Here is a 27,984-nt window from a genome sequence, read left to right on the forward strand (position 1 = left end):
TTCAGTGTGGCCCTGGTCTGCATGGTGATGTTTGTTTATCAATGTCTCTAAGGGCTTTACAGACCCTCTGGGTGCTGAAACGCAGGCCGGCTTTTATTTGAATAGATTTAAAAACTCAAACATCGACTTCAAAATCACGTTCTACTTTGTAATGATACACCACATTAAAAGCATGTAAAAGACATTGAGGTGTGTATTTATGGTGGTTTAAAATGCAAAAAAGAATAAGGTGAGTATGTAAAATGCTACTTTCAGAGTGTTTCTGTTCATTTTAGTGGATGAACTGAACAAGCTGGTGATTACATTTCACGGAGCAAATGGAGAAATCTTAATTTTTATGTCACATTTTATTTAACAATATAGTTTTCACTCTTCGGAGTACAATCAATACAAGATACATATGACAAAAATATATATTTAAATAGAAACAGAAAAAAAACATTAAGGCATATTATGGAGGAAAGTTAACAGTCTTGACAGTATGAATGATTAGATTAGTTTTACTGGTTCTGCACTGGGCTTGAAGGCACTATGTCATAATGAGAGCTGAAACCACACATAAGAGATTTTCTTAAAGGCAAAGTTGGGCAACTTTCTGCACTTACAGAGTGATGACTTGTGCTTTTTTCAATGGTGTGAATCAACAGTTTACAGTGTTTTAGCATTGAGCCAGAGCAGACACATGGAGCCATAAGAAGCAGAACAGGTAGAGAAAAAGATCTCTCCCTCTGACAAATGTCTAGTGGCATTGTATTAACACTTTAATAATCCCCTGTGTCGAGCATGAACCCAGTACGGGGCAAAACACTGCAATTATCTTTTATAACGCAAGCCAGCCTGGTGCCAGTGAGACTTTTTGACTGGGACTGACATTAGAGGGTCTTGCTGTAACTCTGGAGAATAACAGAGGCAACGCAGAGCGGTCCAGTACCAAGGTGTGTTACCAAGGCCATCATTTCCTGTATGTGTTCTCGAGTTTAAAGGTCTCTGTTGTTGGCTCTGTGACGGAAAGCTGCTGGGATGGCATCACAGAAACGCATAAACAGCTTGGCGACATCCACTAAACCCAAGAAAGTAAAGCAAAGCACTTTCTCATTCTTTCCCTTTCTCTCCTACTGAGTTTCACACTTCCATCTGCATGCATGCATAAACAAAGCTAGTTGCACACACGCACACGCATTTATTAAGATACATGTACAAACAAGGATGTTTTTTTTTTTTGCTTTTTCACCTATCTATATACATGTCATTACTAATTTGAGTTCAGTATACAAGCTTCAGGCTTGTTCTAATAGAAAGTCCACAACTCTCTCAACTCACTGGGTAACTACCTGCTCTACACATTTGAATTGTTCCTGGATTTCTCTGAAATGTGTCACATATGAGGCAAACTATATAGAAATGTATTCCCTGAACTCCTAACATTTATCACCAGAAGCATGGATGTATAAACTGCAGATTACTGTTGCATAAAAAGCTGTAAATGTAGGGTATCTGATATTAAATGTGGATTTCTTAAACTACCGATGGTTAAATCAGTTACTACAAACAGCTCTACTTACTTACTACAAATGGAATTAAGGGATAGATGTACAATAGGTGTCGCTGAATTCAAATATAATTTAGCTAGTGTGTCCAGTAGGTCTCTTCCTTTTGCAAAACAACTGTTGAAAGTATAAAAATAACTTTAAAGGAATAAAAAATGCAAGTATTAAAGGCTAAGGCAATCCCGACTGGAATAAGAGGCAAGGGTGTTTGCAGTGTGATCTGAGAAACCATATAAGACCTGCTTTTGTTGGTAATTAAATGTGAGGCATGTTAAGCTATATGCATGTACTGAGAGTGAGAAAGTAGAATACGCTGATACAGGCTTTTGCTATGTTTGCTGAAACCAGACTTATGGGGGCTTTTGGGACCTCTGAATCTCAGAAGGGGAAAGCTCCCACTATGATCGTGAGCCGCAGCAGAGAGGTGCTACGGAAGTTCATGGTCAGATGGTGAGTGATCATCTCCAGATCCACCACATACTCCCTGGGCCCTGTCAAGGGCTTGGTAAGCACCAGCATGGCACTCACATTGCTGGAACGCTGCCAAAGAGAAGTAGATGGTTTATACTTTTGAATTTTTATAATATTAAACTTTAATTGATGTTGATTTATAAGAACTAATATGAACTAAAATGAAGCTGAACTAAAAGATTTTCTAACTACTGGAACATGGTTTCAACTTAATCTGAAACATGTCACTGCAAGCATAGATACCAAAGCTAACAGGAATTACGAACATCTTGGTACTGTATGAATAAATGGAGCAGCCAGCCCATAATAAGCCAGATAATTGGGTTATTATGGGAATATAAACGGTCTGGCTCTTCAAGCAAGAATAAAAGCAAGAAAAAACAAAGGTGAGAAATTACTTATTCTGTCAAAGAGATCTAATTAAAGAAAGGACACATTTTAGTTAAATTCAAAATCTCAAATATTTAAATACATTTTTTTGTATTCACATTTTTCTACCATTTAAAAATGCAAAAATGTACTCATAATCATTGAAGCTTTAATCCCATCACCATTCTTAAAAAAAAAGGATAAAACCAATTTAATGAAAAGTGGTATGAAAACTGATGCTGACAATATTCTTGGATGAAACATTAGGCAGGCTATTCATTTATAAACTAGTCCAGGCAGTACAGTCCTGTGTTGTAAGAATCTGTTGATAGTCATACTGGAATATTTAATAATCAAGCTTGAAGTAATAAATAAATAAATCACCACACACTTATGACTAATTATATTACTAGTTATATTTTTAAATTATTCCCACTTTTCAAATAAACTATATATGAAGCAACTTTTAGATTCTGTATATGAACAGATGTGGGTTTTTCAGATGCATCAGATTACTGAATATAAAGGGTGTTAAAAGGCAATTGTCATTTAACATACAAAACTTTGATTAATCCATCTGTTAGATGTTTTAAGTAAAGATATACTGTAGCAACTACACTCTTGGCTCTACGGAGCAGCATAAAGATCATCAAGAGCATCAGGAAGGCTAACTACAGGAGTTTTTACTAATCAAGGAGAAAGACATGCGCTACTTGTTTAATTTAAATATGAGAGGAGTTTTTTTTTTTTTGGCTGCTTTCAATCATTCAGCCTGTTTTCTACTGTACCTATTTATATGTAAAGTATAGAAATGTTCTGAGCCTCTTAAATATAGTTATAACTTACATAGAGAAATTCTATCACGGTCGGTGATGTTAACTACTTTAACAGTCATAATAACAACATATTTGAAAAATGTGAAATTTCACAGCAAAAAAGTTTGTTTTCTCTCATGTAGACTGTGCCCATGAATATTTTTTGCCGTTAGTAAATTCTTTTTTACTAAGATGTTTTTGTGAACATTTTTTTAATTCTAGAAATTTGGGAATTTGAGCATCTGTTAGATCTATTTAAGTATCTTTATTTAACCTTGAGCAGGATAGGACATGAAATGGGTAACTAAAGAAACCAAATATGTTTAAATAACCAAACAGACGTCCCAATTTCTATTTTTATTCAATGTGGAGTCAAATCAAAATGCAAACATCCTGTATAAATGCATAACGACTTCATAATTCTCTCTACTATCTGCAGACCTAGTAAGTGAGAACAATCATTTTGTTTGTTGTACTTATTGTTTATCGGATCAAGCACATTTTTTCTCATACAAAACATTATTTGTACTATTTGAATCTGCTACATATATATATCTATATATCTATATATAGATATGTGTTTACATTTTTGCTTAGTTTTTTGTACCTACGTTGAATTAGTTTTTCTGTATGTACAATTTTCTGATCTTTCTATGAAACAGCTGCTGTTTTGTTTTGTTGTTCCGTCAGTCATCAGAATGTGCTAATTTCATTGAAAACCTCTGTGTTATGTTCTTTATGACATGTGGTTTCCTCTTTTGTTTTTGAATTTTGGAGAAAAAATTAAAATATAATGGAGTCTCATAAATATCCAGAGGTGAAACCCTACATTGTCTCTAGATTGTTAACTGTTACAACTTGAAAGATATACTATTGAATTTATCTGTAAAGATATAGCAGATCCTATGGATCTTAATGTTTCTAGAGCAAAAATACATCTTAGTAAAAAATAGTGTTGCACCGATACCAGTATCGGGCGGGGCCCTATACTGCACAAAAATGGTGGTATCGGTATCGGCGAGTACCAACAAGAAGGGCATCGATACCATTTGGAGAGCCAAAAGTTTATTCTACTATTGTCACCTATTCCCGGTAGGCAATAAAAAGTTCTAATGGATTCACTTTGCATTTTTCTTTTTCCTGCTTCACAAAGGTAGGCAGCAGCTTGAAAAAGCCATGATGGCAATTATTTTACATCCAAGTAGTATGCAGTTCTTCATAATACACACACATCTATTTTTCAAACATTTGTATCGGTATGATATCGGTATCGGCAATACTGCACAGCCAGGTATCGCTTATCAGTATCGGGGGCCAAAAAAGGGCATTGGCGCAACACTAGTAAAAATGGGTAATGCATTTAAGAAAGATGTTCACATAACAAAGATTAATCCTTCTCAAACTTACCCGAAGGAAAAAATGTCCTCCCTCATTCCCAGATTTAATCCTGAAAGTGTTCTGTGTGTTGGTGTACACAGTGGTGGCTTGAATCTGGAAAATGTCTGCTGGTACAGTTCGGTCAGCTGGGATGCTCATGTATTTGTAGACTATTGAGGGAGGGAGACCCTGACACTCGGTTGGAGATCGACAGATACAGCGACTGTAAATAGAAAGAATTTTTGTAAAAATATTTGGTGAAACAGGCGAGCAGACGACGATGAAACAGAACAGGAGAACCGCTCACTGACTTTTCAGAGGTCAGAGTGTACAGTGGCTCGCAGGGGTTTCTGGGATAACAGCGAAAGTGTCCGTAATAGTTCCAGCACATTTCATCATCTTGGCAGTTGTGGGTCCCCATCTCACACTCATTAATGTCTGGTAAAAGTGAAAGAAAAAAAATGCCTTTAAGCAAAAAAAAAAAAAACCTCAGGACTGCCATGCACTTAATCCAAAATATATTAAAGCTCAATCAACATTTGAAGTCTGTTGCTCCTCAGTTGCAGGTGGTAAGAGCAGGAAACCCTCTTCGTAGGTTGTTGAGGAGTAGCTCCAAATGCAATCCTGCACAGGCCAGGAACTCAATCTCTTTCACTAAAGCAGTGTGAAAACAGAAACATCATACGTTCTCCAAACCACAACACCTTCTGGCTCAGCAACCTGAATTCATCACCAGAATGTCCCTCAGACCCAAAATCTGGATTTATGACTCCTCCATTTAAAGTCCCCACCTGAATAAAAGCAAAAAAACCTAAAAGCTCTCCCTTAGAAAGAGTGTTACAACATCAAATAAGGGCAGTTAAAGGTACTAGGATTACACATATGAGTTTGACAGATCTAAACCAGCTGAGTAAAACAAAGCTGATGTGTAATAGCTGCCTGACTTTTAAAATCTTTCCATGACAGTGCAACCTGAGAAATGAAATAAAATTAAACTGATTCCTTAAATGCTTAGGAGGAAAGGAAGATGGGTTTTTGCTTTGCCTATTATTTTATGTAAAAAGACTGGAAAGTTTAGACAGATAGATTGCATTAGAAGGGAAAATGATTGGTTGACTGATTTACCTTGACACAACCGGTTCCCTTGGAGCTGATATCCTGGTGGGCACTCACAAGTGAAACTTCCAGGGTTGTTAACGCACTGGAACTGACACATGTAGCTGGACAGGCTGCATTCATCAATGTCTATTCAAAATATTCACACACAAACACAGGATGAGGGTCATGGTACATGTTGAGAAACAGTTAGTTTACTTTATTTATGTTCATACTAAATACAAGTGTGGGTTTATACGTGTGTCCCCAAGCTCACCTTGGCAGGTGACCTTGTCTGGAGCCAGCTCGTAGCCATGATCACACTGACACATGTAAGAGCCTATTAAGTTGAAGCAATGTTGATCACATGGACTTTCCACGTCACATTCATTTATGTCTGGAAGAAAAACAGAATCCTTTTTACCCATGCATTTATCAAAACCATATATTACAGCTGAATTATCTTTTAACTGGTGCAGTGGGTGATTAGACATAAGGTTTTTGCTTTTTAACCAGATCTTTTGCCTTTGTGATGCATCAGTCTGACCCATGTGATTGTTCTATGCAACCCCATTTACAGACATATCTAGAAGACATTTTTTTAGAAGTTTTTCACCCAATTACTTAATTCTTTTTTCTATAAATTTGTCACTGCTCTTCAACTCCTGTTCAAAATATTTATCTTAATAACTCTTGGATTAGAAAGGAGTCGTATAAGGGTTGAGAAAGAATTTTGAAGATACAGTCATAGCCTTACTTGATGACATCCCCAGGCAAAATTTTTTACTTATGTTGCGGGAAAACATTGGTTATCCGGGTCTTAGTACGAGTAATTTGACAGCTTTTTGCGACACATTTAATTGTCACATATTTAAAGAAAGTGTGTGCTTTTGCTGTGCTCCCACTATGTATAGTGCATGAGTCAAGTTTGCTTGACCCCCTAACCCTATTTTAGGATAAGCGTTCAACACTAGACACAATCTATTATTGGTCCCCATGTGGTCAAATAGTAGCTTAACAGCAAGGATGCAAAATCATCAAAAATTGAAGTCCCATTAGCAAAAGTGGAGACTGTTTGCACAGTGTGGCATGAGATTAGGAAAGGTCAATGTATCGCTGCAGTGATGTTTGAATTTTACTTGTTTAATTTAAATATGAGAGATAATGGGATGTATTAGACTTTGTCATTATATCATCTGGCTCAGCTGGAGATTAAAGTGTGGATGTCACATTGTAAAATGTGCAGAAATGCAATGATGGATTGTTATTTCACTGGAGCAAGGTGTCTCTTAAGTAACTGAATCATCAGCGACACACACAACCACACAATGATGTTATCAGCAAGAAAACTTAAGTTAAAGGCTTTCCCAGGATGTCCGACATTATTTAAAAAAAAATAACAAAATCAATCAGTTTTATCTGATAGTCTTTTAATTTTGTATGTTGAATCTATAGCTAAATTGATGTATACATTTTGTTTTTATCGAAAGCCCACAATATACTCCAAACTCCATGTATTTCCAACAGATAACTGGACACCAGAAGGGCAAAGCAAATGCAATAAATTAAACACAGATGCACACGTTCAGCCTAAAAACACAGATGCATGCTGCAGCATAGCTGGGGGCCAGTAATGGGTCTGGCTAGATTAGCTGCAGAGATAAACAGCTCTCTATCACAGGCCCAGCGAGTCCATCTAACTTTAGCAGAAGATCTGTTTTAAGGCATGTGGGTGGAAAGATAATCTAATAATAACTGTCTCTTTGCATTTAAAGTGTAACTTTTTTTTACATTGTTTTTAATTGCATTAAGTTGGTAAAACTTTATAAAAACAGGGAGATCACACAAAAACATGGAATATGTTGATTTCATATCTAAACTTTACGTGACTTAATTTTATTTAGTTTATTTTTATTTATATGCATATTTTCTTTATTTAATTTAATTGTTAGAATGGTCAAAACCTTGCTATTAATGGTTTGTATATGTTCAGTTCCTGACTTTTTCAGATTTCATAAAAAAAGTTAAAGGGACTGTGTGTAACTACTTTGGCTTTTTATTAGTAATAATCAACATTTGATTTCATAAATTTATGTTCTACCAAAGTCTAATAATCACATATAGCTTAGAATGAGTTATTAAAAAATACATCTTTCCTATCCACTGCATATCATTTTCATGCAGTTACTGCCTTACTCAAGTGCTTTTATTTGCCAACTAGACACATACAAAAGAAGATTCAAAATGGCTGACACGAAACTCAATAGTTGCTAAGAGAACTTCGCTGGTAACCATAGTATGAGGAAGGCCTGCTTGATCAATCGTGACTGGAGATTGGCCCGTCAATGCAGTAAGTCAAAAATCTGATATTGTCTGATCAGTTTCATCTTTAAATGCTTTTAAGTTGAAAGTGAAAGAATTTGAAGCAGCCTCAATGATCTGTAACTGTTTTACTTGATATGGTTTTTTTTTATTTACCTGTCATTTAATTTAATTTATCTCTGTTTCTTATGTAACTTTTCTGCCTCTTAGCCAGGACTCCCTTGAAAAAGAGGTTTTTAATCTCAATGGGACTTTTTTTCCTGGTTAAATAAAAGTTAAAAAAACAAACAAAAAAACATCCTATTTAAGTGCCATCCTTTTTTGTGAACTGTTGCTAAGAGAAGAATATTAGAGGCTTGCTGTTCTTAGAACACTGTAAAAAGAAAGTGCTCTAAAGTAACGTGACTCAATACCCACTATTGATGGATATATAATATATTACATATTTGTCTTTTTGAGCTTTTAATGATCTTAGCCATTATAAGTTAGGGTAAAGGTTAACATCCTCAGTTCTAAATTCATTAATGTTATTTAAGAATAAAAGCAGTAGTTCTTATATGTGTTATATCAAATAACACATACTTTTTAATGGACTTACCAATACATGAATAGTTGTTGTGGGCTAATTTGTAACCAGGATTGCATTCACAAGAGTATGAGCCCTGGGTATTCACACATCTGTGCATGCAGTAATGGTTCATGGCACACTCGTCTCTGTCTGCAGGAGAGTAAAGAAGATAGAGGCGTAAAGATTCAAAACAAAAAGGGTTGCGCCATTTATATATATATATAAAAAGCTTCATTAAGGCAGGATGAAATGTGATGGAAGGGGTATTTTGTGTGTGTCTGTGGCTCACCGACACAGCTTTCCCCATTCCTAAGGTAGCCGGGAGAACACTGGCATGTGAAGGAGCCTCTAGTGTTGTAGCAGGTCTGTCCAGGCCCACAACTGTGAATGCCTGTTGCACATTCATCTATGTCTGCAGTAATCACACAAAAAGACTCTGAGAGGAGGCTGCACAATGTTGAAAAAAAGTGCATGCAAGAAAAACACAACCCAACTACAAGGCAGAGAACATGTCTAAACTGCAAGCAATTCTTGATATATGGACTGCTTTATAGGGCTTTCTAAATCCATGATAACTGACACCATCAAACAAAGCAGGCATGAGCATAAACACGCATGTTCACCCTCAGAGCTGGAGATTAAATGAAAAGGGCCATCAGCTCTGGGTGAAAGGTAACGCAGAGATCATATCCTCAACCAACAATATAGCTTATAGCTGTGAAAGGAGAATTCCTCTGTAAGTCAGTGACTTGTAGAGTACCCAAACTTTGTACTCAAAAAATAGAAATATTACGTCATTATATTCTTACTTAAGTGAGAGTAAAAAGTAGCCAATCTGAGAAATTTGTACTGAAAAAAGGCTACAGAAGTGGTCAAATAACTCATCAAAACATGTCATATTTAAAATAATTTTAAAATGGCTGATTAAAATGTAAAGTTATGTGTAAATACTGATATCTTAAAGACTATAATATATCATTAAAAAACAAATAATGTAATTGAAAATAGTAACAACTGCAGGAAAAACAACACTTTCCAAATAATTTTCTTTTTATTTTAAAACCTATGAAACTAGTATCTCCAGTTACAATATTTACTACTATTGTATACTTTACAAATTTCAAGTTCAATTAAGCTTATGTACAAAAAATGAAAAACAACTTTGACATAAACATTAACTGTGTGTCTTTATCTGGAGCATTTTATTCAAACCATCATGTTCATTGTTCAGTGAAGTTATTCAAGATGTATGGAACTTTTTACTCAATTAATAGTAGCAATATTTTATTAAGCTATTACTCAAATAAAAGTACAAATTATGGAGCAGTAAAACAACTAAAATTATAGTTTTGTCCAAAAGTTACTTCAGTAACTGTAACTCAGTAAATGTAACTGGTTACTACCACCTCTGGTAACTGGAATTCATTTACTGCAAGGTATTTGTGTCAGAGTCAATGAATTAGATTGTGACCAACATATTATTGGTCATTTATTTTATTAACTCAACTACATGAAACTAATTACATGGGTTATACATACAGAATGGTGTTTTAAGCCTTCCTTTGAGATAAAAATATTATTCTGTTGAATGAAAGATTTCAATACAAATGTGGGTTTTTAAAAAGAGTTGTTTAATGTATTCTTGTGTGTTATTTCTAAAAGTCACTTTTAATATGAAAAATTATCCTGATTGGAATGTATATTCTAATTTATTGAATATGCCCATGTGTTTATATGGCCTGCATATCCTCAGACCAGTTCTCTTTTGGTCAAATCTCAATGCATTGCATTGGAATCTTATCTGATATAAAAACTCATGGTTGTATACAGTGGAAGGAAAAAAATATAAGATTTTTTTTATGTTTATCTCCCCAAATAAAATTGAAACAATGGCATTCAGTTTGTTCAGTTGTTGTTTTGTTTTTTACACCCCTACATGAAATAAAAGCAACACAGTGCGATAAGAAGTAGTAGATATGAATAATTAGTAAACAGAAATCCAATGGATCTAATTTAAACTAAGGATAAATGCAGCTCTTCTTTAAAGGTCCATAAAGATTTTTAGAGAACTCAAGAAATCAAACAGCTTCATAAAAACCAGGGAACAACACAGTCAAGCCAAGGGGGGATAAACCTACCAAGATGCTCCTTTTTACCTAAACCGACAGCCTGTAAAGGAAGAGCCTTAAAAAAGCAGCAAATTCACACCAAAGAATCTGTTTAGGGGATAAATACTAGTCAAATAATAATAATAACCAAGCCTTTTAGAGGACACAGCAAACATGCAGTAGAAGGAGCTCAGGTCAGATGTGACTTCTTTGAGAAGGGAAAAACTAACACTGAAAACTCAAATAAGAAACATGGTGGTGGCAGTCAAATTTTGTAAGGATACTTTTCTGCAAGATAATGCGGGAAAATACATAAAGTAAAAAAAAAACAAATGATAAATGCAGATTTTTTCCCCCACTTTAAAATCATGTTCTATTATCTGTCTGTGTATAAAATAAAATCACCATAAAAGAGTAGGGAATTTGCAAACATTTTATAGAGCTATCTCAAGGTAATTAATACTTTTTTAAAGCATTGCACATTAGCTATAAATATGTCTGGTAAAGGTGAAGTGATAGAGTGGCTCCTGGGTGAATAGTTTAATACAGAACACAGAGTATATCCATGGAAATTCTAACATTGTTCCTGTAAACTGATTTTCTCATTTAGTCTGTGCAGATTCAGAGTTTTTTTGTTGTTGTTGTTATTTTAACAGCTTTCTCAGCATAACCCACACACATAAATATGTCAGTAGTGTATACTGTCATCCCTGAGGCCCACCACCACTCTGCTTGGGTGGTCTGATGCAACCCATCATATGCAGACAGATACTAGGCATCAGTTTAAAAGCATGACAGACACTTATCCAGTACCACACACTAAGTAAAATAGTAGGGAGCAGCTACTATTATAGCGTCACACCCTGATTTAAATGTGATTTGAAGAAAAATCAAGAATTGCTTCCAAGCTATAGATACACTAAGTTCAAGCTTGTCAAAATTAGACCGAGAAAACAAGCTGCTGGTCCATCTTGAATTGACTCATGTTCATTTACTGAGTTTACAGCTGGAGAGTTTCTCATTCTACCATGAGTTTTAAAAATGCTGCAATATTTCACTTGCACAGCCTTTACCTTGTTAATGAGCAGCTTTACAATACAGGGAAAAAGAAAAATGAAAGGCTAGAAAGGTGAAATGTGCTGGACTTCATGAGGGCAGAGTGTCTTCATTGAATTCGCTCCATAGAGGACAAAAGCTGGGCTTATTTGAAGGTGCTCCACTGAGACAACAGGTGCAAATTGCACAAAGGGTGGAATGCACAGACAGGGCTTGTTGCTCACTGGGCCGTTAAGGAAAGAAAGAAGATTAAAGAAGTTTTGTTCTGGAGAAATCTGTCCTCTGATGTGGTGTAGGGGCTTTTTTGGGTAGTGCATCTAGAAGTGGCACCAAGCAGACCTGAGGAAACAATTTACTTTTCTTTTACCTGCTCACTGCATGTGCAATATCGTTATGTTTTTTTTTTTTATTCTTTAAACTAGAGGCATTTATAAACTAAACATAAACAAAAAATAGGTTATACAGAAATCAGATACAGAGAGACAATTTGCAATAACTTGCTATTTAATGGAACTAGTGGCTACAAAAAGTATGAAAGAATAGCAGTTTTTTTTTCTTGGTTTTGTTCTTTTTTTATGCTCCATGAATACTAAGGATAAATAGATCTTAATTACTTGGACAAGATGTAATAATCAAAATTCCTGATCATGTCCCTGTGAGTCATAAACAAGCCCAGTTACTGGAGGTATGCAGTGATTCATGAAGACTGGAAATGCCCTGCCCTCAAGCATTAAACTAAATTCAAACAAACAAAAGTCTGATGCAGAACGATTGCAGCTTCCAGGCTAATGCCAATGCAGCCTCAACAAACCGGCAAAAAGCCCTCAAGCTAAAGAAATGCTGTGATTTTAGTGGCACTTGTCAATATTGGCACACTTCAGCTATTATGAGATTATTTAAGATGCAGGAGTGCTTTAAACCTGCCTTTGTGAGGTTGGGCTTGAGCATAATAGTATTGAGGCTAATAGTATTAGATATACTCCTGTTGATAATTTTAAATAAATTAAACAAATACATAAATAGAGCTGATATCAATTTGTTGAGACGTCAACTCACACTTAAAATGAAAAAAGAAAAATTCAAATTCACTGAAAATACAAAGAATTGTAGCTCTACTCTTTGCCCCTTGAAAGAATGTAACATATTGGTACCAAAATAGGACATAAGAGGGGTCCTACCCTAATGGTGGATCTCGGGCCCTGCCAGCAATCTTATCCATCAGCTACAATGATTCTTGGTGATGCCCAGACCACTGCATGTAGTGGTGGCAAATAATAGAAGAGGAGATCTATTTAATAAATTCAAGAATCTTAAATGCTTTTTGAAGGTATCCAGTAAAATACATGTAACTCCACCACCTAGGTGTGCCAAGAGAGCTAAGGGCTTTGGCTACACCTTTTAAAAATCTGTGATCAGTAACTGCAACCAGCTGTCATGTCAATGTTGCTTCTTTCAAATTACCTCATTTCGGTGCATAATCAACTGCTTGGACACATGAGGCATAATAACCTTGTTATCGGGTATTCTGGGGATGTTGTAAACTATAAGAGTAAACTAAGATCAAAATGCCTCATGGGATCGTTTTCAATCTTTCTGCAGAGCAACTGTCAGTATTTTTGTTTTATCATCATCATTGTTTAACAATATGATTTAGTCCGATATCTCCCAACACATTAGCAAACTCGTTATAATGCAATTCTTTTAAAAAGCTGAGTAATAGGCTATATGGCGATATGCTGCAGGTTTAAGACTTATATATTAAAAAAAATATTATAAAAAATAAGACTATGAAATTGAAATTGAATCAATATTAGTATCATCTAATGCAATATTGCAGTATCTGACACAATCGATTTCTTTTTACACACCCTAGTATCGATATCATGCCAAATTAGTACTGAATCCAGATACAGCTCTTTTTCAATATTTTGGAAAAACCTACTTGAAACATATCCTTTGCATCGCTGACCATTAACTGAGTCCTTATTATTGGATAACATCACTCGCTCCATTCCCTTTCATTCGCATTCAATGTGAACTCACCTTAAGAAGATTTTACTATCTTGAAATGTAAAAAAAACTATTATATATGAGGTAAGAAGTACATTACTTACATCTACTTTTCAGTGTTTGAGGTGCTAGAGAATATGATAAGCCCATATAGGAGAATTAATGCTTTCTACTGTTTGAATTCAAGTTCGACTCATTAGCTGTGTTCAGAGCGCTGAACAATCTATTTCTTTTTTCTGCAGGACTTGATGACTGCAAAGGTGGGCATACAATAATTTTTACGGTGCTCTGCAACAGAGAGAACTCTAAAACATTCAGGATTGAGAACTACTGACAAACAACACTATGGCTGTGTCCGAATGTCCGCCCTAATCACTATAGAGTACACGATATAGGGTGCTCCATTCTAAATTAGTGTACAGTGGAGGAAAAAGAAGTGGACTAGAAATTTCCCATGATGCACCTTGAAAAGCAATGATCCATGGTCGCAAGACGAGCTGATACATCCCAGAATTCTTTTTGAGGACAGCTCTCCTCGCAAAGCATTGTGGGATTTACTTTCATAGCGGCGCTCTGTCACATAGGCTGTCGCTAGCTGCAACAAGCAAAAAAGATGGCACAGGTACACCATGCGGGGAGGCGGAGTTACGTGACCAACAGTGAACGAAAAGTAGTGGTCATCTGTCCGAACGTTCGGTGAACAATAAAGTCCACTGTACAGTAACAGCTCTATAGTGATTGAGGGATTAATGTTTGGACACTGCCTATGTTAAATCAACTTTTACAAACCTAAAATAATTAAACCAATTAAACGTGAAATTGATGATTCACCAGAACATTTACAGAGGGTGCACATTGTAGCTACTCTTTATGTCATCCTTTGGTGATGCCCCTGAGAAGGTCTCACCATGGTAAAGAACATAATCCTGCTAGATGTGAATCACATGTGAAAAAAAAAAAAGCAATTGAAGGAAGTAAGTGTGGCTAAATGTATGTGGTTTAAACATAAAGACCACAGTTCTAGAGTAATTCTGTGCGTGGAAAAATGAGTCATCTTCTGACTGCTTCAAAAAATAAACCAAAAAAACTTTAAATAAAGACATATGTGCTGAAAGAAGTCCAAAGGTTCATTTTCAAAAATATCTTGCGGTAACTGCTACTTTGTCACTAAACCTCTAAGATGGTGCCAATAAAAAGCAACACAAAAGTTTGTGTGTGGAAGTGGGTGGGGTGGGTATTCCACACTGCATCGTTCCCAGTTCCCATAAAGTTTTGACCACTTGCCACATGCTTTACAGTTAATACAGTTTACACGAGAAAACTGATTTTACTGCAACAAGCCATCAGGAGTGATGATGTGTTGCGTGTGGGGGAAAAATGACTCCTTTCACTGAGGTCAGGTTTTTTTTGTTATTTTTTTTTGTGAAATTTATTCTACATCACTTACAAGTTCCTTCCAAGTGCGCACGCCTGCTGAAACATCACAGGAATAGATAAGCCCATCCAGCAGAAGATGTGGAAGAAAAGAATGAGGAGAAAGGGTGGAGGCTGTCTTCCTTTTTCTTCTCTTCTTTTCAAAGAAAAAAAACTTTTTTTTTAAGATTTGAAGTAAGATTTACGGCTGTGTGTGCTTATGTGATGTCAGGGTTAAAAACTCCTTGCTTTTCAGGGAGATTAATTCTAAATGCCTCACGGGAGCAGGGGGAGTAACGGGAATGGCAGCAGCTAAAAGAATGTGAGTCTGTGTGTGTATATGGATAGAAGGGTGTGTGTGCATCAAATGGCCTTTCTGCAGAGCTGCAAATGTTTTATAGAGCAGGCTGATGTGGTGTGAAGAGTTTGAGCTGCAATGAAAAAATAAAAAGAAGAGTATCTAAAACGGGTGCTGGATATCCATTGTCCTGGTTTGTGAATAGATTGTTGTCTTAGTGACATTATATAACCTGCTGTAATTATCACTTGAGAGCATTTAGTGCTGTTTTCACCAAGCAAGTCCAATGGAAAGCAAGAGCTGTTCAAGGGAGAAGTTGGAGGCATCCTGCTGCAGTTGGACATCACCTCTGTTTCCCCTCTGGATTATTGGATAATTCCATGTTTGGGAAAGCAACGGGCCAAATTTCCAGCGTTAATTACCTATACACTTTCACAACATTTAATTAAACAGAATGTCTAACATTATTTTATGTGTAGCCAGTGTTGCTCAACCTTGTGCATGTCAACATTGCCACACGTGGTACTGGGCAACTTCCTTTAAATTTCTGTTTGATTATCTCTGTTATGAATGTTAACAAAATTGAGTAAAAAAAAAAAATCTAAACATTTTCAGTGAATATAATACTAATAGGGCATTCCTTTATTGCCAAGTTCTTGCTGTCATTAGTAGCTGCCTAAGAAGAGCAAAAGTTATAGTTACAGAGCCTTGCAAATCTATTCACAGCCACTGAACTTATAACCACGAGCTTCAGTATATATATGGGTATACTGATAGATATGAGCTCTCAAATATAGTACTGCTTTGGATTTAGTGTCACTCGTTAAACAGCTTATAAAAGTCATTTCCACAGAATAATGCTGCCATCTGTCCTGATCTTGGCGCTGAGGGCTGGCTTGATTAATAATTTCTTCACCTATCTAGCTCCACCCAGTTTTGCAATACTGCTCATCTGTGTCACCTGCTCCAGCCTCTATTTAACCTGTCTTCTTCCAGTCATCAGTGCCAGATAATTTGAGGCCTTGGTCTTCCTGATCCTGAGCCATTCTGTCTCTGGACCTCTGAGACTGCCTGTTCCTGTTCTGATCTGCTTTCCTGACCTGTCCTCGGACTCCTGCTGGATTCTGCCTGTTTACTAAACCTGGAACTGCTTCCTGACATCGTCCTGGATTTCTTTTTGGTACCTCTTTGGATCGCTGATCTTCCGTTCCAGACTTCTGAACACCTCTTCAAAACTGGCTTTGGCTTCCTTCATCTGTTCGGTTCTGATCTCCTGCCTGTTCTCCAACATTCGGGGCTTCAGCGTCTGCGACTCTCTGGACGGCGCCTGTCGCTTCTTTTTGGAAGCCACCAGGATGGAACCAACCTCATCTTCTGGGAACGGACTGAACTTTAAGACCAGGTTAGTGACTCACACGTTCATATTCATCCCTCGCCTGATTGACCTCTTCACTAACCTGTGTTCTCCCCCAGTAGAGGTTCCTGCCTCAGATGCCCTAGCTGTTCACGGCAGATTCATTACTCTTAATAAACGATTTTTGAGATATCTAACTGTCTGTCTGCTTGAATACTGGGTTCTCTGTTATGAGCCTTGACAGTCATCACTATATTTCACTGCTGGGTGGGGTGTCCATTGAGTGCTGTGTTAGTTTTCTGCCTAATGTAGCATTTTGATAGTGCTTCAAAAAGTAACATTTTGGTCTTATCTAATCAAAATAGCCTTTTCCCCCTATACAGTTTGTGGTGAACTGGAACCAGGACTTCTAATGACTTTCTTTAAACTAAGGCTTTTTTCTTGTTCCTCTTTAAAAAAAAAGTAATTGGTGGAGTGCATGACTAATAATTGTGCTTTTAACAGATTCCTCCACCTGATCAGTGAATTTCTGCAGCTCCTCCGGGATTACCATAGGCCTCCCAGCTGCTTCTCTGATTAAGGCTCTGATCCGCAGGTCTATCATTTAGGTGGACAACCATGTCTTTAGTTGTGCTATTCCCTTTTTTTTTAAGGTGACGGATCACATTGTGTTTTGCAAGTCATTGAAAGTTTGGGATGTACAGAATCTAAACCTCACTGTTTCTTCATTTTTGTGATGCTGTTTGTTCACTAATAATCACCGACAAACTTTTTGCCCTAACAGAAAGTTCAAGAGCTATGAATGCCTTTGCAGAGCAATAAACTCTAAAACCCTTCAAGTAAAAAGATTTCTCTTGAAAATCTTTGCAACATTTCCACAACAGCTTTGAGTGATACCCTTCTATCTCTAACTCAGTATGAGAAAGATCCGTCACACTGGCCTCCTGACAATACTTTTCTTTCTGGCTGAAAAGAGTTATAGTCATTGAAAGGAAAGAAAGCTAGGAATAAATAAAAAGATTAGGATGATGATAGAAAAAGAAGAACAGGCGTGCAAAGCATAAACTCTGAGATCTCATGCAAGTGTCACCCAGTAAACCAAAAAATTTTGATTTATAGCCGCTCTGTTACGAATCATTATTCCCTTCCATCATGAGGTAAACGGAAAGATCAACAAATGTGAGCACATCAGAGGAGGAAGCAGCTGGCCGTTGGACAGGCACCGACCTCAGGGAGGATAATAACAACAACATTAAGCACTCGCACCGAGGAGGAACGGCAAAGCTGCTCCCACTTCAGTTTCCCCTGCCTTTGATAATGTGATTGCAGCAAGGAGCCAGTGGCAAACCACAAGCAATAACAGCGTACTGTATGGCAGGACTTCACCGACCAACACAAGGGGTGCCTGCATCATAGTTTGATTAGTTTAACTAAAAAGAAAGGAGCTGTAGGCCTATGTCTGGCAGCCTGACAAAGCCTGATGAACTACTAAGAAGTGAACTGCTGGAGATTGTCTAAAGGAAATTGTATTAATTGAATGCAAAGTTCACTTTTCTTAGTTTTTAAAAATAAAGTGACCAGCAAAGGTATTCCTATCTAATGAACTAGTTTTTAGTTTAACCATTGAAGCAAAAAACTTTAAAATGTTTAAATGGGATTAACTGTTATAGATAATGGGAGTAAAAAGATTTAGGGATTGCCTGTTTTAGATTTACATGTAAAACTCTGGAAAATGTAGCATACCCATATTATTATACAGCTTAAAACAATCTCTTGCACTGATCCAGTATGTTTTCTGTGTATCCTGATACCACACACCTGATTTAAATAAGTTAAGAGCGATATCTAGTTGGCTTAGATTCTGTCTGCATCCTGATTTAATGATAAGCCAAATCCATAGCAATGTGCAAGAACAGGAGTAATTAGCTTTACGTACTGTTGGGAAAAACAGGTTATCATCACATTCATAATGGTTTCTAACTAAAAGCCAATGCCAGAGCCGAGCATCAACTATGTAAAAGCAGCACAGGTGTGACAGCTAAAGTCGCAATGCAACAAGTTCAACAAGGTGGAAAAAACAAAATCCTGGAGCTACCATAACAGCTGTACATACATATATGCATAAATACATATGTTCAGGCGGACAAACAGAGAGACACAAGACTGATTAAATTCTCTCCCTCTAATAGCCGGAGGGGCATTGATGTTTCACAGGGACAAAGGAGCACCTTATCATTTAAGCAACAATAAACAATGTGAAGCAGTTTTATTCAAACAAATTTCAAGTTAGTGGCGCAATAGCATATTTTATGGAACATTTTCATAACAAGGTTTTTCTTGTATTATATTCAGTGTTTTTTGAAGGGTATCCTCCCTCTGTGATAATGTTTTAATAATAGCTCTTGTATATCTTGATAAAGATTGAAAAAAAACAAACGCAAAGCTGAAGATTAAATCTTTTCCGGAAAAGCTGAAATGCTTTTCTTTAGGCAAATCAGGAAAGACTCTGGCAGGGATTTTTTAAAGATTCAAATGTAAGCATGAAACAGCAAAAAATAAAAAATAAGAAAAAAAACTGTGAAAGTCCAAACATGAGTGTTGCTGGCAGCTTCATCTCCAGCTTTGCAGCCACTGCTCTCCATCTGCTCGTTCTGCTTTCTGCATTCCTGCTTCTCACAGATTGATCTGATCCTTATCTGCTTAAAGGTGGTGAGGAATTCCTACCATCACAAAAGACGGGAGCAAACCGAAAAAAAACACCCCTGACATTCCTGAGAGATACTTTCCAAGTGCATTGCATCTCTGTGGAAAAATGTTATTGCCAGAACTTGGCCTTGTTTGGAAAAGTACACAAGTTTCCCGTCACACCGGGCTTAACAGTCTTAGCTGAACATACTTGGGAGAGGTTTCCATCCACTGCAGGTGAGGAGCTACCAGTTGCTGCTGAAAGTAGTCAAGCATGTAGGTGGTAACAAGGCTGCATCACCTCAAGAAACCAGACAGCTAAACAGGAGTGACATGTTCCTTCACGCCCAATACAGCAGCGCATGAGTATCTAATTTAGACATGAAAAATAAATATGTATTAAAGGTGGTAGGTGTGTAAAGTCAGACCTCATGAGCAAAACAACATAAACCACAAAGTGTAAAACATGCCATGAATAATTATGTGAGGGCAAAGTCTCTAAAAAAGAAATAATCTAATATTTTATACCTTTAGTCCAAATGTTATTGAAATAGTTTTTCTGCAAGCGTCATAAAGAAAATAAGAAAATATCGCTCGAAAGTACTGATAAAAGCAAATCTTCTTATGATTTTATTTTATTTTTTAAATCAAGTAGGTCTCCTGATCCAGCTACTTGTGACTTTTTTTACTAAATAAAACACTGAAGAGAAAGAAAAGTTGAGAAATGAAGCAGGCATGGCCTCCTGAGGCTCAAGATCTTATCGTTTATCTTATTTTCTCATTTTGGATGTATGTTTTAATAGCTAATATTATGGTTTCAGGGTATATTTTGGCAATTTAATTTAATCTAAATAGGCTTTGGTTTAGTTTTAGTTACAATTTTATCATCTGTTGTCACTATAGGTTTAGTTTGGTTTTACACTTGTTATCTTAAAGCTACAGTGTGTAATTTTCAGCGACATCTAGCGGTCAGACTACAGACCGCAGCAACATGAACATCTCCCCCCCACCGCTTCTCCCCCCCAACAGTACGGCGAGCGTTACGGGACAAAATTTCTTCTACGACGTCCACATCACCTACCCTCTCAAGTGATGAGGTTTGTTTACATAGATAATTTTACAGATAGTATTTCAGTAGTCTGAGTAGGGTATAGATTTCATGTAGACTTAAGATAATAAATATACCCGTTATTTTTTCTACATCGTTGTGACGTCTTGGTGAGCTGCTTTGCATGGTGATATAAACAGACGAAGTAATTGTAGTCATTAGTTTAACAGCGAGATTGTGTTCGCTGGAAGAATATATATCCCCCGTTTACAGAGTCCAAGTCATTTTGGTGGCACGGGGGTTACAACGCGAGGGAGAGGGAGAGGACGAGGGCGAAGGCAGGGAGGCCGTGCAGCTAGGGCCAGGCGAGAGAGGGGAGCCAGCGGGGTGAGAGCAGAGGAGGAAAGGCTTGAAGATCTCCAAAGGAGCCGGAGAGAAGTAACCGAGGTATATATCCAGAAAATTATTTTACAGAAAATTACTGAATCATTACCTGTGAAACGTCAGGGACGTTGCTGAATAAGTATACTGGAGAGTAACAGCATCATCACGCAGCATGTTATTGTTTTAGACAGGTCTGAGCATCCTGTACTCCAAAAACTGCAGTGATATTAGACAATTGTGTGTGTAGGATTAATTACCTGTCCAAGAGAAAACTGGCAACTTGAGCGTCACTTTGAAAACCTTTTTCCTCCATCAGTGACTTCCATCGTGTAAATGCCGTGCCAATGTTGATCCGTGTTTTTTGCCGTTTCTTGTCACGCTTGCGTTTATTCTCGTCGTGTTTCCGCTTCTTAGATGACGGGGGTTCGGTGTCCGCCGCTTTTCGTTGTGATACAGAGTAGGCATGATCCTCCATTCGTCTGATGTTTGGCCACACAGTGCCAAACAGTTTGCAAAGTCACTCACGCCTGCCGCCTTGTTCACCTTTCTTGTTACTGAGGCGCAGTATACCTGCTTCTTCTTCTTCTTTGGTTTCAGGCAGACTAAACGCTTCTCAGGCATAATACTGCCATCTACTGTTCAGTACCGTCTCAGTTAATCTCTCTCAACTTGCCGTAGTTATTTTTGAGCGTCATGGGAGATCTCGCAATCGCTAGTTTGTTGCCTCTGCGCTTGCCGTAGCGCAAAGATGTCAGCCTCCATGGCTGCGAGACCCGCTCCTATGTAATTATAAATAACGAATTCTAAGGCAACGCAAATATTATGGTTAAAAGGCTGAGCTCATAGGTGATGATAAATAACATAGTTATGTATAATATATTAAATTTCTGACTTTATATGCCTGTAATTATTACACACTGTAGCTTTAAAGAACACAATAAAATATCTTAACATGTAGAGGAACTATAGCTATATTTTTTTGCACAAAGAGAAAGATATGTATATATCGTTGGCTTTTTTCTGCACACCTAATATAGCACTGTGTTGCGAAACTATTAATACGCCTTAAACTTTTATCCACCAGAGGTACAGGTTTCTGCAACTTCTCTAGAATTACGATGGGCCTCTTGGCTGAATTCCTGATTATTGCTTTCCATGCCTTGCTGGTAAGTTTAGATGTATGACCACTTGGGAGGTTTTCAGTTGTGTTATTCTCTTTCCATTTTCAGATGATAAACTGAGACGTGCTCTATGAGGTGTTCAAAGCTTATCATATTGTTTTATAACTTTATGGAGAGAGAGAGTTAAATCTCTCCATAACTTTATCCCTGAAGTGACCAATGTGTTCATTGATTTTTATGAAGCTGTTTGTTCACTAATTTTCTCCCTGAGTCTTTCAGAGCTGACAATATGTTTGACAAGGGACTTTTGAAGGTGGATGGTTACACTTAATGTTATTTCAATGGTTCAGAGTAGAAATGCAGGGATCCCTTTTCATATCTTTACTGGAAAAAAAAGAAATGATTCAGATTGTGTTATGCAGTATATTTTGTTGATCTTTTACAGAGAAAAATAATAAAACACACTAAAGGTGGTAGGGATTTTTCTTTATGGCAAACTTCATAATAGCTAATGTGGTACTTTATATTTTGTATTCTATATTTTGTTTTGAGTTCATCAAGTTTAAATGTGATTATAAGGGAGTTACTCAGTTTTAGAAATACAGGTTTATAATATGATTTTATTTTGTATTTATTTCGATTCCTTACTACCTTCCAGGCAACATATTTATATTGTTTTTTTTTATTTAAAATGGAAAGCATAAAATGCCTAAGAATTAAATGCTCAAATTAAAAGATTCAGTAAAATTGTTTCCATTTTATAATCAGTTACTGTACTTTCCACTTTTGGACAATCATAAATACTTTTGACTGAAAGGGGTAATTATGGTTAGTAAAAATACCCAAATGGTCAAAAAAGGCTGAAAAACGCAGCTCTAAAATATAATAATTTAGGATGGACCAAAAATTAAATTACTTGTTACCAGTTAAAGCAATTAATTCAAGTTGGAGCTGGATTTTCTTTTTAGAGTGTAATGAATCTTTAAAGTTTTTTTATGAAACTTCTTATCATGCATGATTCGATTTATTTTACATTTTAAAAAAAGGATAAGAAAAAACAGGTTCATCACAAAGATACTGGGCATTAAAATTCACCGATTTGTGTCAGATATCCTTCCTTTTTTTTTTACTATGACTGTTCAAAATGCTTTCTTTCTGTGTATAAAGAAAAGCTGAATGATTTACACTATTACTGAACTGCCAGGATAGTAACTTTGGAATAGCTGTGATTACCGTACGGGCCTTTCGCTTTCCTAAGCATTTGATGATTGACGCAGCACGTATGATGTACAACCTTCCTTTCCAGGACGAGTGATCTCACCTCTGCACACAGCAAACCACTTGTGAGCATTGAGCGGTCTCAGCCGCAGCATGCGACTGGATGGAAGGAGGCACCATTAGTTAGTCACACATGCAGCAAAGCCTGTCGGTGTCTCTGTGTGGCCACAGTCCTGTGCCAGCTTCCTGCATGTGTCCCTACAACAACACACTCCTGTTTATGTTCAACCAAGAGGGTTTCTAAAAGAGCTGCACACATGTAAAGGCAAATTGATCCATTAATCAAAAGAACATCATGAAGCTGTAGAGTGCTTTTTGTTTTGCTTCTAATCAGCTGGAAAATAAAGGGGACATTTGTTTTCAGAGACTTTATTTTTATAACAATTTAGCTTGTTCAATGGAAAACCTGTACCTCAGATTTAGCTGATCTTTCAACAGCTTGCCACAAACCTAGCAGCTGGACAACCTACAAAGCTGGAGCAGCTTGGCTCGGTCACTTCTCCCTGTGGTTGAACACTGAGTGTTGGCCTTTCATTTTCCCCTTTGCCCTACCTGACTCTGCACTCCAGGTTTCCTCCACAGAGTGGTGAGTTAGCAGAGAAGGAGCCTGATGTAAGCGCTATTTGATACACTGAGGTTTCCCCCTCTATTGAACGTTAATGGGAATTCCTTCGCTTGCAAGATGCGTAGCTGTGCAGAACAAAAACAAAAACAAAAAGACGATAATGACCTGTCCAAGAACAATTGGCTGATTGTAGCGAGCTGAAGGTAATGATAGAGAAACCAGAGACTGATGTAAACAAAGATTATGTCAGCCTCCAGCACAAATATAAGCCCACATAAGAGCGAGAGACACCATCCAATTCAAGCTGCAGCAATTTTTCAAGCAGTAAGACGGACAGCAACTGTCCATCTTTGTTTAGCACAAGCACTGCAACAGCTCACCAGTGATTGTATCACCGCCAGCTTACATATTTAGTTGTTTAACAGAGATGCTGCCATGTTTTACACTCCAGTAAAACTAATTGGGGTTCCAATTCAGAGAAACACTTAAAGCAACTCACACGCTTCGTCGCCCGAGGTGTAAAATCAAATTTGCTCCTTTCACTAAAGCTGTGTGACCACAAATTCCACCCTTCTGCAACTCACCCACACACCTCTGCCTGTAAACAAGAGAAACCCCTCACAACCTCACTAAGGGGCACATGTACAGTGTACGTTATATTGCATTAATAGATCTACCCCACACATATCATGAAGGGTGACAGAGATTCCCTCTTGTTCTATTCTAAAGTGTGTGTGAGTTGTTGTGTAAGTAAGACAAAGAAATCTTTCTACCACTCCCCATTTCATAGGATCAAAGTGTCTTGCTCAAACACATGATCACACCCACGCCTCCGCTGTGCACCTCAACCTCACCAAGGCCCTTGCTGTAGATGTAAAGGCTGCCCATAAGCATAGAGCTTTCCTGTAATATTGCAAAATCATCTGCTTGATTTTTTTTTCTCCACCCCCTAAAGCAGTGCAAGATCCGCTTCAACACCCAAAACAAGAGAAATTTTAGACAGAAGTTGAACCGTAGCCAAAAACATCAACCTGCGGGCAAGCAAAGAGTTTAGAGAACATGACGTCACAGGGTGAAGGAGCAAGAAGCTTGCAACATATCTGGCAGCTGCACATATTTGAGCTGCTGATGGTTGTCAAACAGACGGATAAACGGTTCACCTTTGGAGCGTGGTTTGTGGAGTCTCTAAAGTAGTTAGCAAGCATTTGTCAAGTATCTATAGTCAAACGGAGAGCAAACCTTTAATTGACTGTCAGTAGTTTTAGAAAAAAAGAAATAAAGTGGTAGTAGTTTATACCTTAAAGGGAATTGAGGAAGTAAAAATTCAAAGAGCTAAAATAAATGGTCATCAGAAAGTGCAGCTTCCTCAATAAAAGAATAAGCAAACCAGATGATGTTATGATGTTGTCAAGAACAGGCATCACAAGGGACCCTGTTTTTTACCTGCTAACCAGCTCTTACTCCACCAGAGCCTGACGCTATCCTCTGACAGGTTGCCGGACAATTTTAAAAGCAAATCAGGCTGTAGAATACCAGGAAAACACAAAACTCTTATGTATTACTAAAAAATTGTGATCTAGGTTAGAGTTGGTAGATGATGGAAAAATAGGAATCCCCATTATTTTGGTAAAAAGGTGATCATTAAGTTTGGGAACATTTCGTTCACTTTCTTTAAAAACAGTGAATTGCCTTAAATGTATCCCCATACTTTCTTCATTTAATCTTTGAACCATCAAGAAGCTATGGCAAAACAGTTATTTTTACATTTTTGGTTTATATTAGCTATGTCAGCAGAAAAATTTAAGAACTAGAATGTAGACATGTATTTCAGACAAAATCTATTTTTCTTTATTTCTCAGACTCACTGTAAGATAATTAGCCATTTGTTTTCCATCTGTACTGTCTGCAGCTTTGAAGGGAATCAGCCAGGAATACAATTTTTTTTAAAACAGAAACGGTCTAAATTTTAATAAATATAGCAATAAGGTCCAACCTGTGCAGACATAATTTCAATTACAATGAGACCTTATCCTGTTATTTGTTTTATTTATATTTTTTTAGGTAAATGCTAAAATATTTACCGATATGCAGGGTTTGCATAAATAGTGGCTAGTTTCAAATACAATATCCTACAAAATATTGATTCAAAGTACTTTACTGCGGTGATGGGAGTGATTTAATATATTTCTAGCTGTAGCCCCAAAAATGTAAAACTGCCACAGGTCAGAATGGCTAGAAACGAAGATACTTTCAGGATCAACTAAAGAATAGCTCTTGTTAGAGCTTTGACATGGTGCATTCACTGATTGGAAAAGGTTAATAACTTTTGAGAGGCTAATTTGTAGGTCTTGTTCAGTTCACCAAAAAAGCTCAAATTAAAATCCATTTTCTTGCTGCATCGCTACAACTGATGTCAATTATTCTCAGAGAGAAAAACAATCTATGTATGTCACTAAGAAGCTGAAAATTGTATTTAGAAAATTAGTACTTTAAGTATTGAATCATGAGGTGTGCTGCGCTAGTAGCCATGAACTCTTTGGAAAGCATTTTTTGACTAAAAATAATGAAATGAGTTGTTAAGTATTATCTCTCTAAGAAATCAAACCCTTTTCTTTAGATTAGAGAATATATTTAGAAAGCAGACTTTTTTATATCAAGATTCAGGAAGACAAACCTTACCACCCCAGAAAAGAAAACATCTATTATACTATCATCTTCATTTAAAGAAACACATGTGCTGCTTAAAGTACCTCTGCAGATGTTCTGGTCATCAGCACTGAAGCCTGAAGAACACCGAATGGTCTGGCTGACCTGAGGGCCCATAGAGCCACCCAGATGCCGGTTGTGATGAGGCTGGTTTGGTGGGACAACAGGAACCTGGGGGACCTGCTCGGGCGGTGGAGGTGGGTCCACCTCATTGGTAACGTAGATGATGGCACTCTTAGGAAGGCAGAGATACCCACCATAGTGGTTGACACATTGCATCCCTCCTTTGCATGCATCTTCTAGAAGTTTGCACTCATCGATGTCTGACAAACATAAATAAACACATTCAGCTTTTATGAAAAGCTACAGAAATAAGACAACACTGTCATTTCTTACCTCTGCACTGCTCTCTTACTGTGTCATATGTGTAGCCTTCTGTGCACTGTGAAAACATGTATTAGGAATAATGTATATATATATATATATATATATATATATATATATATATATATATATATATATTGTGCAGATTAAAAAAAATGAAAATAGTAAAACAGCAGGCTGTGCTAAACCCAGACTGACTCACTGAGACTGTAACGGGCTCCTCAGGCTCCTGAGACAGAACCTGCGTTAAAACCACACACAGACACACGCAGAACCCCAACATTTCGACCCAGGTTCAGAGGAAAGGTGCTGCAACAAAACACACAGAGACACAGTGGATCATTTTCTGCTCAACAAGCCTACACGTTTTAATACCGGTTATTACATCACTTGATGGCATTGCTTAACGAGTCTCAACATCTCCTGCTGCTGCTGGTGGTGCTGCGGTGTTTAAGTTGGCAGGGGTCCACCTGAAATGTGCGATCTTAGCCCAGTCAAGTGTTTTTGTTGTTTTTCTTTTTTCCACCAAAGAGGGTTTTGGTTTTAAACGCGTAAACTTTGTGCGTAAAACTTTGTGTGCCAATAAATGCCAAGATCAAAATATCCGGAGTCAAATTTAGGTAAGATTTAAAACATGTGCAAAATTTATCCTTTAATTCTTGCATAATAGACTAATCACAACGCTCGTTTTATTGCATCTTTTAAAATAAAAATCAGAATGCCCGAAACATGAATAAAAATCGTGTTCCATTTTAATTGCATCCGAACAGCAGCTGCCCCAGAACTGCCTTCATTTTTCATAAAGTAGAAAGCTCTACGCATGGAGCTCTGACACCCTACCTGTGTTTACCTGCGATCTTCTAACTTCCCTGGCTTTGCGGCAGAAACCTTGCGCTTATGTTGCTGCGGATCTGGACGTGTGTTGCGCTCAGCAGCCTGGCCGCTACTGTGCAAACTGAGCAGTGGAGGGTAGATGGAGAACAAGCCTGGGATGAACGCGCTGTTTGAGT

The 27,984-nt window shown here is 37.3% G+C and overlaps 1 protein-coding gene across 3 annotated transcripts; it reads right to left on the reverse strand.

The window, feature by feature from the left end:
• Positions 1-339: 339 nt before the first annotated feature.
• On the reverse strand, positions 340-27,984 carry LOC119788565 (EGF-containing fibulin-like extracellular matrix protein 1). Of its 3 annotated transcripts, none has more exons than XM_038292987.1 (11): positions 27,815-27,982; positions 27,177-27,283; positions 26,987-27,032; positions 26,635-26,913; positions 8,854-8,976; positions 8,595-8,714; positions 5,952-6,071; positions 5,705-5,824; positions 4,891-5,017; positions 4,610-4,802; positions 340-2,087 (listed from the first exon to the last, which is right to left on the reverse strand). In XM_038292987.1, the coding sequence occupies exons 2-11, from the start codon at positions 27,255-27,257 to the stop codon at positions 1,926-1,928; spliced, it is 1,371 nt and encodes a 456-aa protein (XP_038148915.1). In that variant the 5' UTR covers positions 27,258-27,283; positions 27,815-27,982; the 3' UTR covers positions 340-1,925. The 3 variants fall into 3 exon arrangements, with proteins under 3 accessions (XP_038148915.1, XP_038148916.1, XP_038148917.1); XM_038292988.1 differs by having other exon boundaries at positions 27,825-27,981; XM_038292989.1 differs by lacking the exons at positions 8,595-8,714; positions 8,854-8,976 and having other exon boundaries at positions 27,815-27,984.

This window comes from Cyprinodon tularosa, unplaced genomic scaffold (genome assembly GCF_016077235.1).
Source record: "Cyprinodon tularosa strain WSP-4 unplaced genomic scaffold, ASM1607723v1 ctg32, whole genome shotgun sequence".
Lineage (NCBI taxonomy): Eukaryota > Metazoa > Chordata > Actinopteri > Cyprinodontiformes > Cyprinodontidae > Cyprinodon > Cyprinodon tularosa.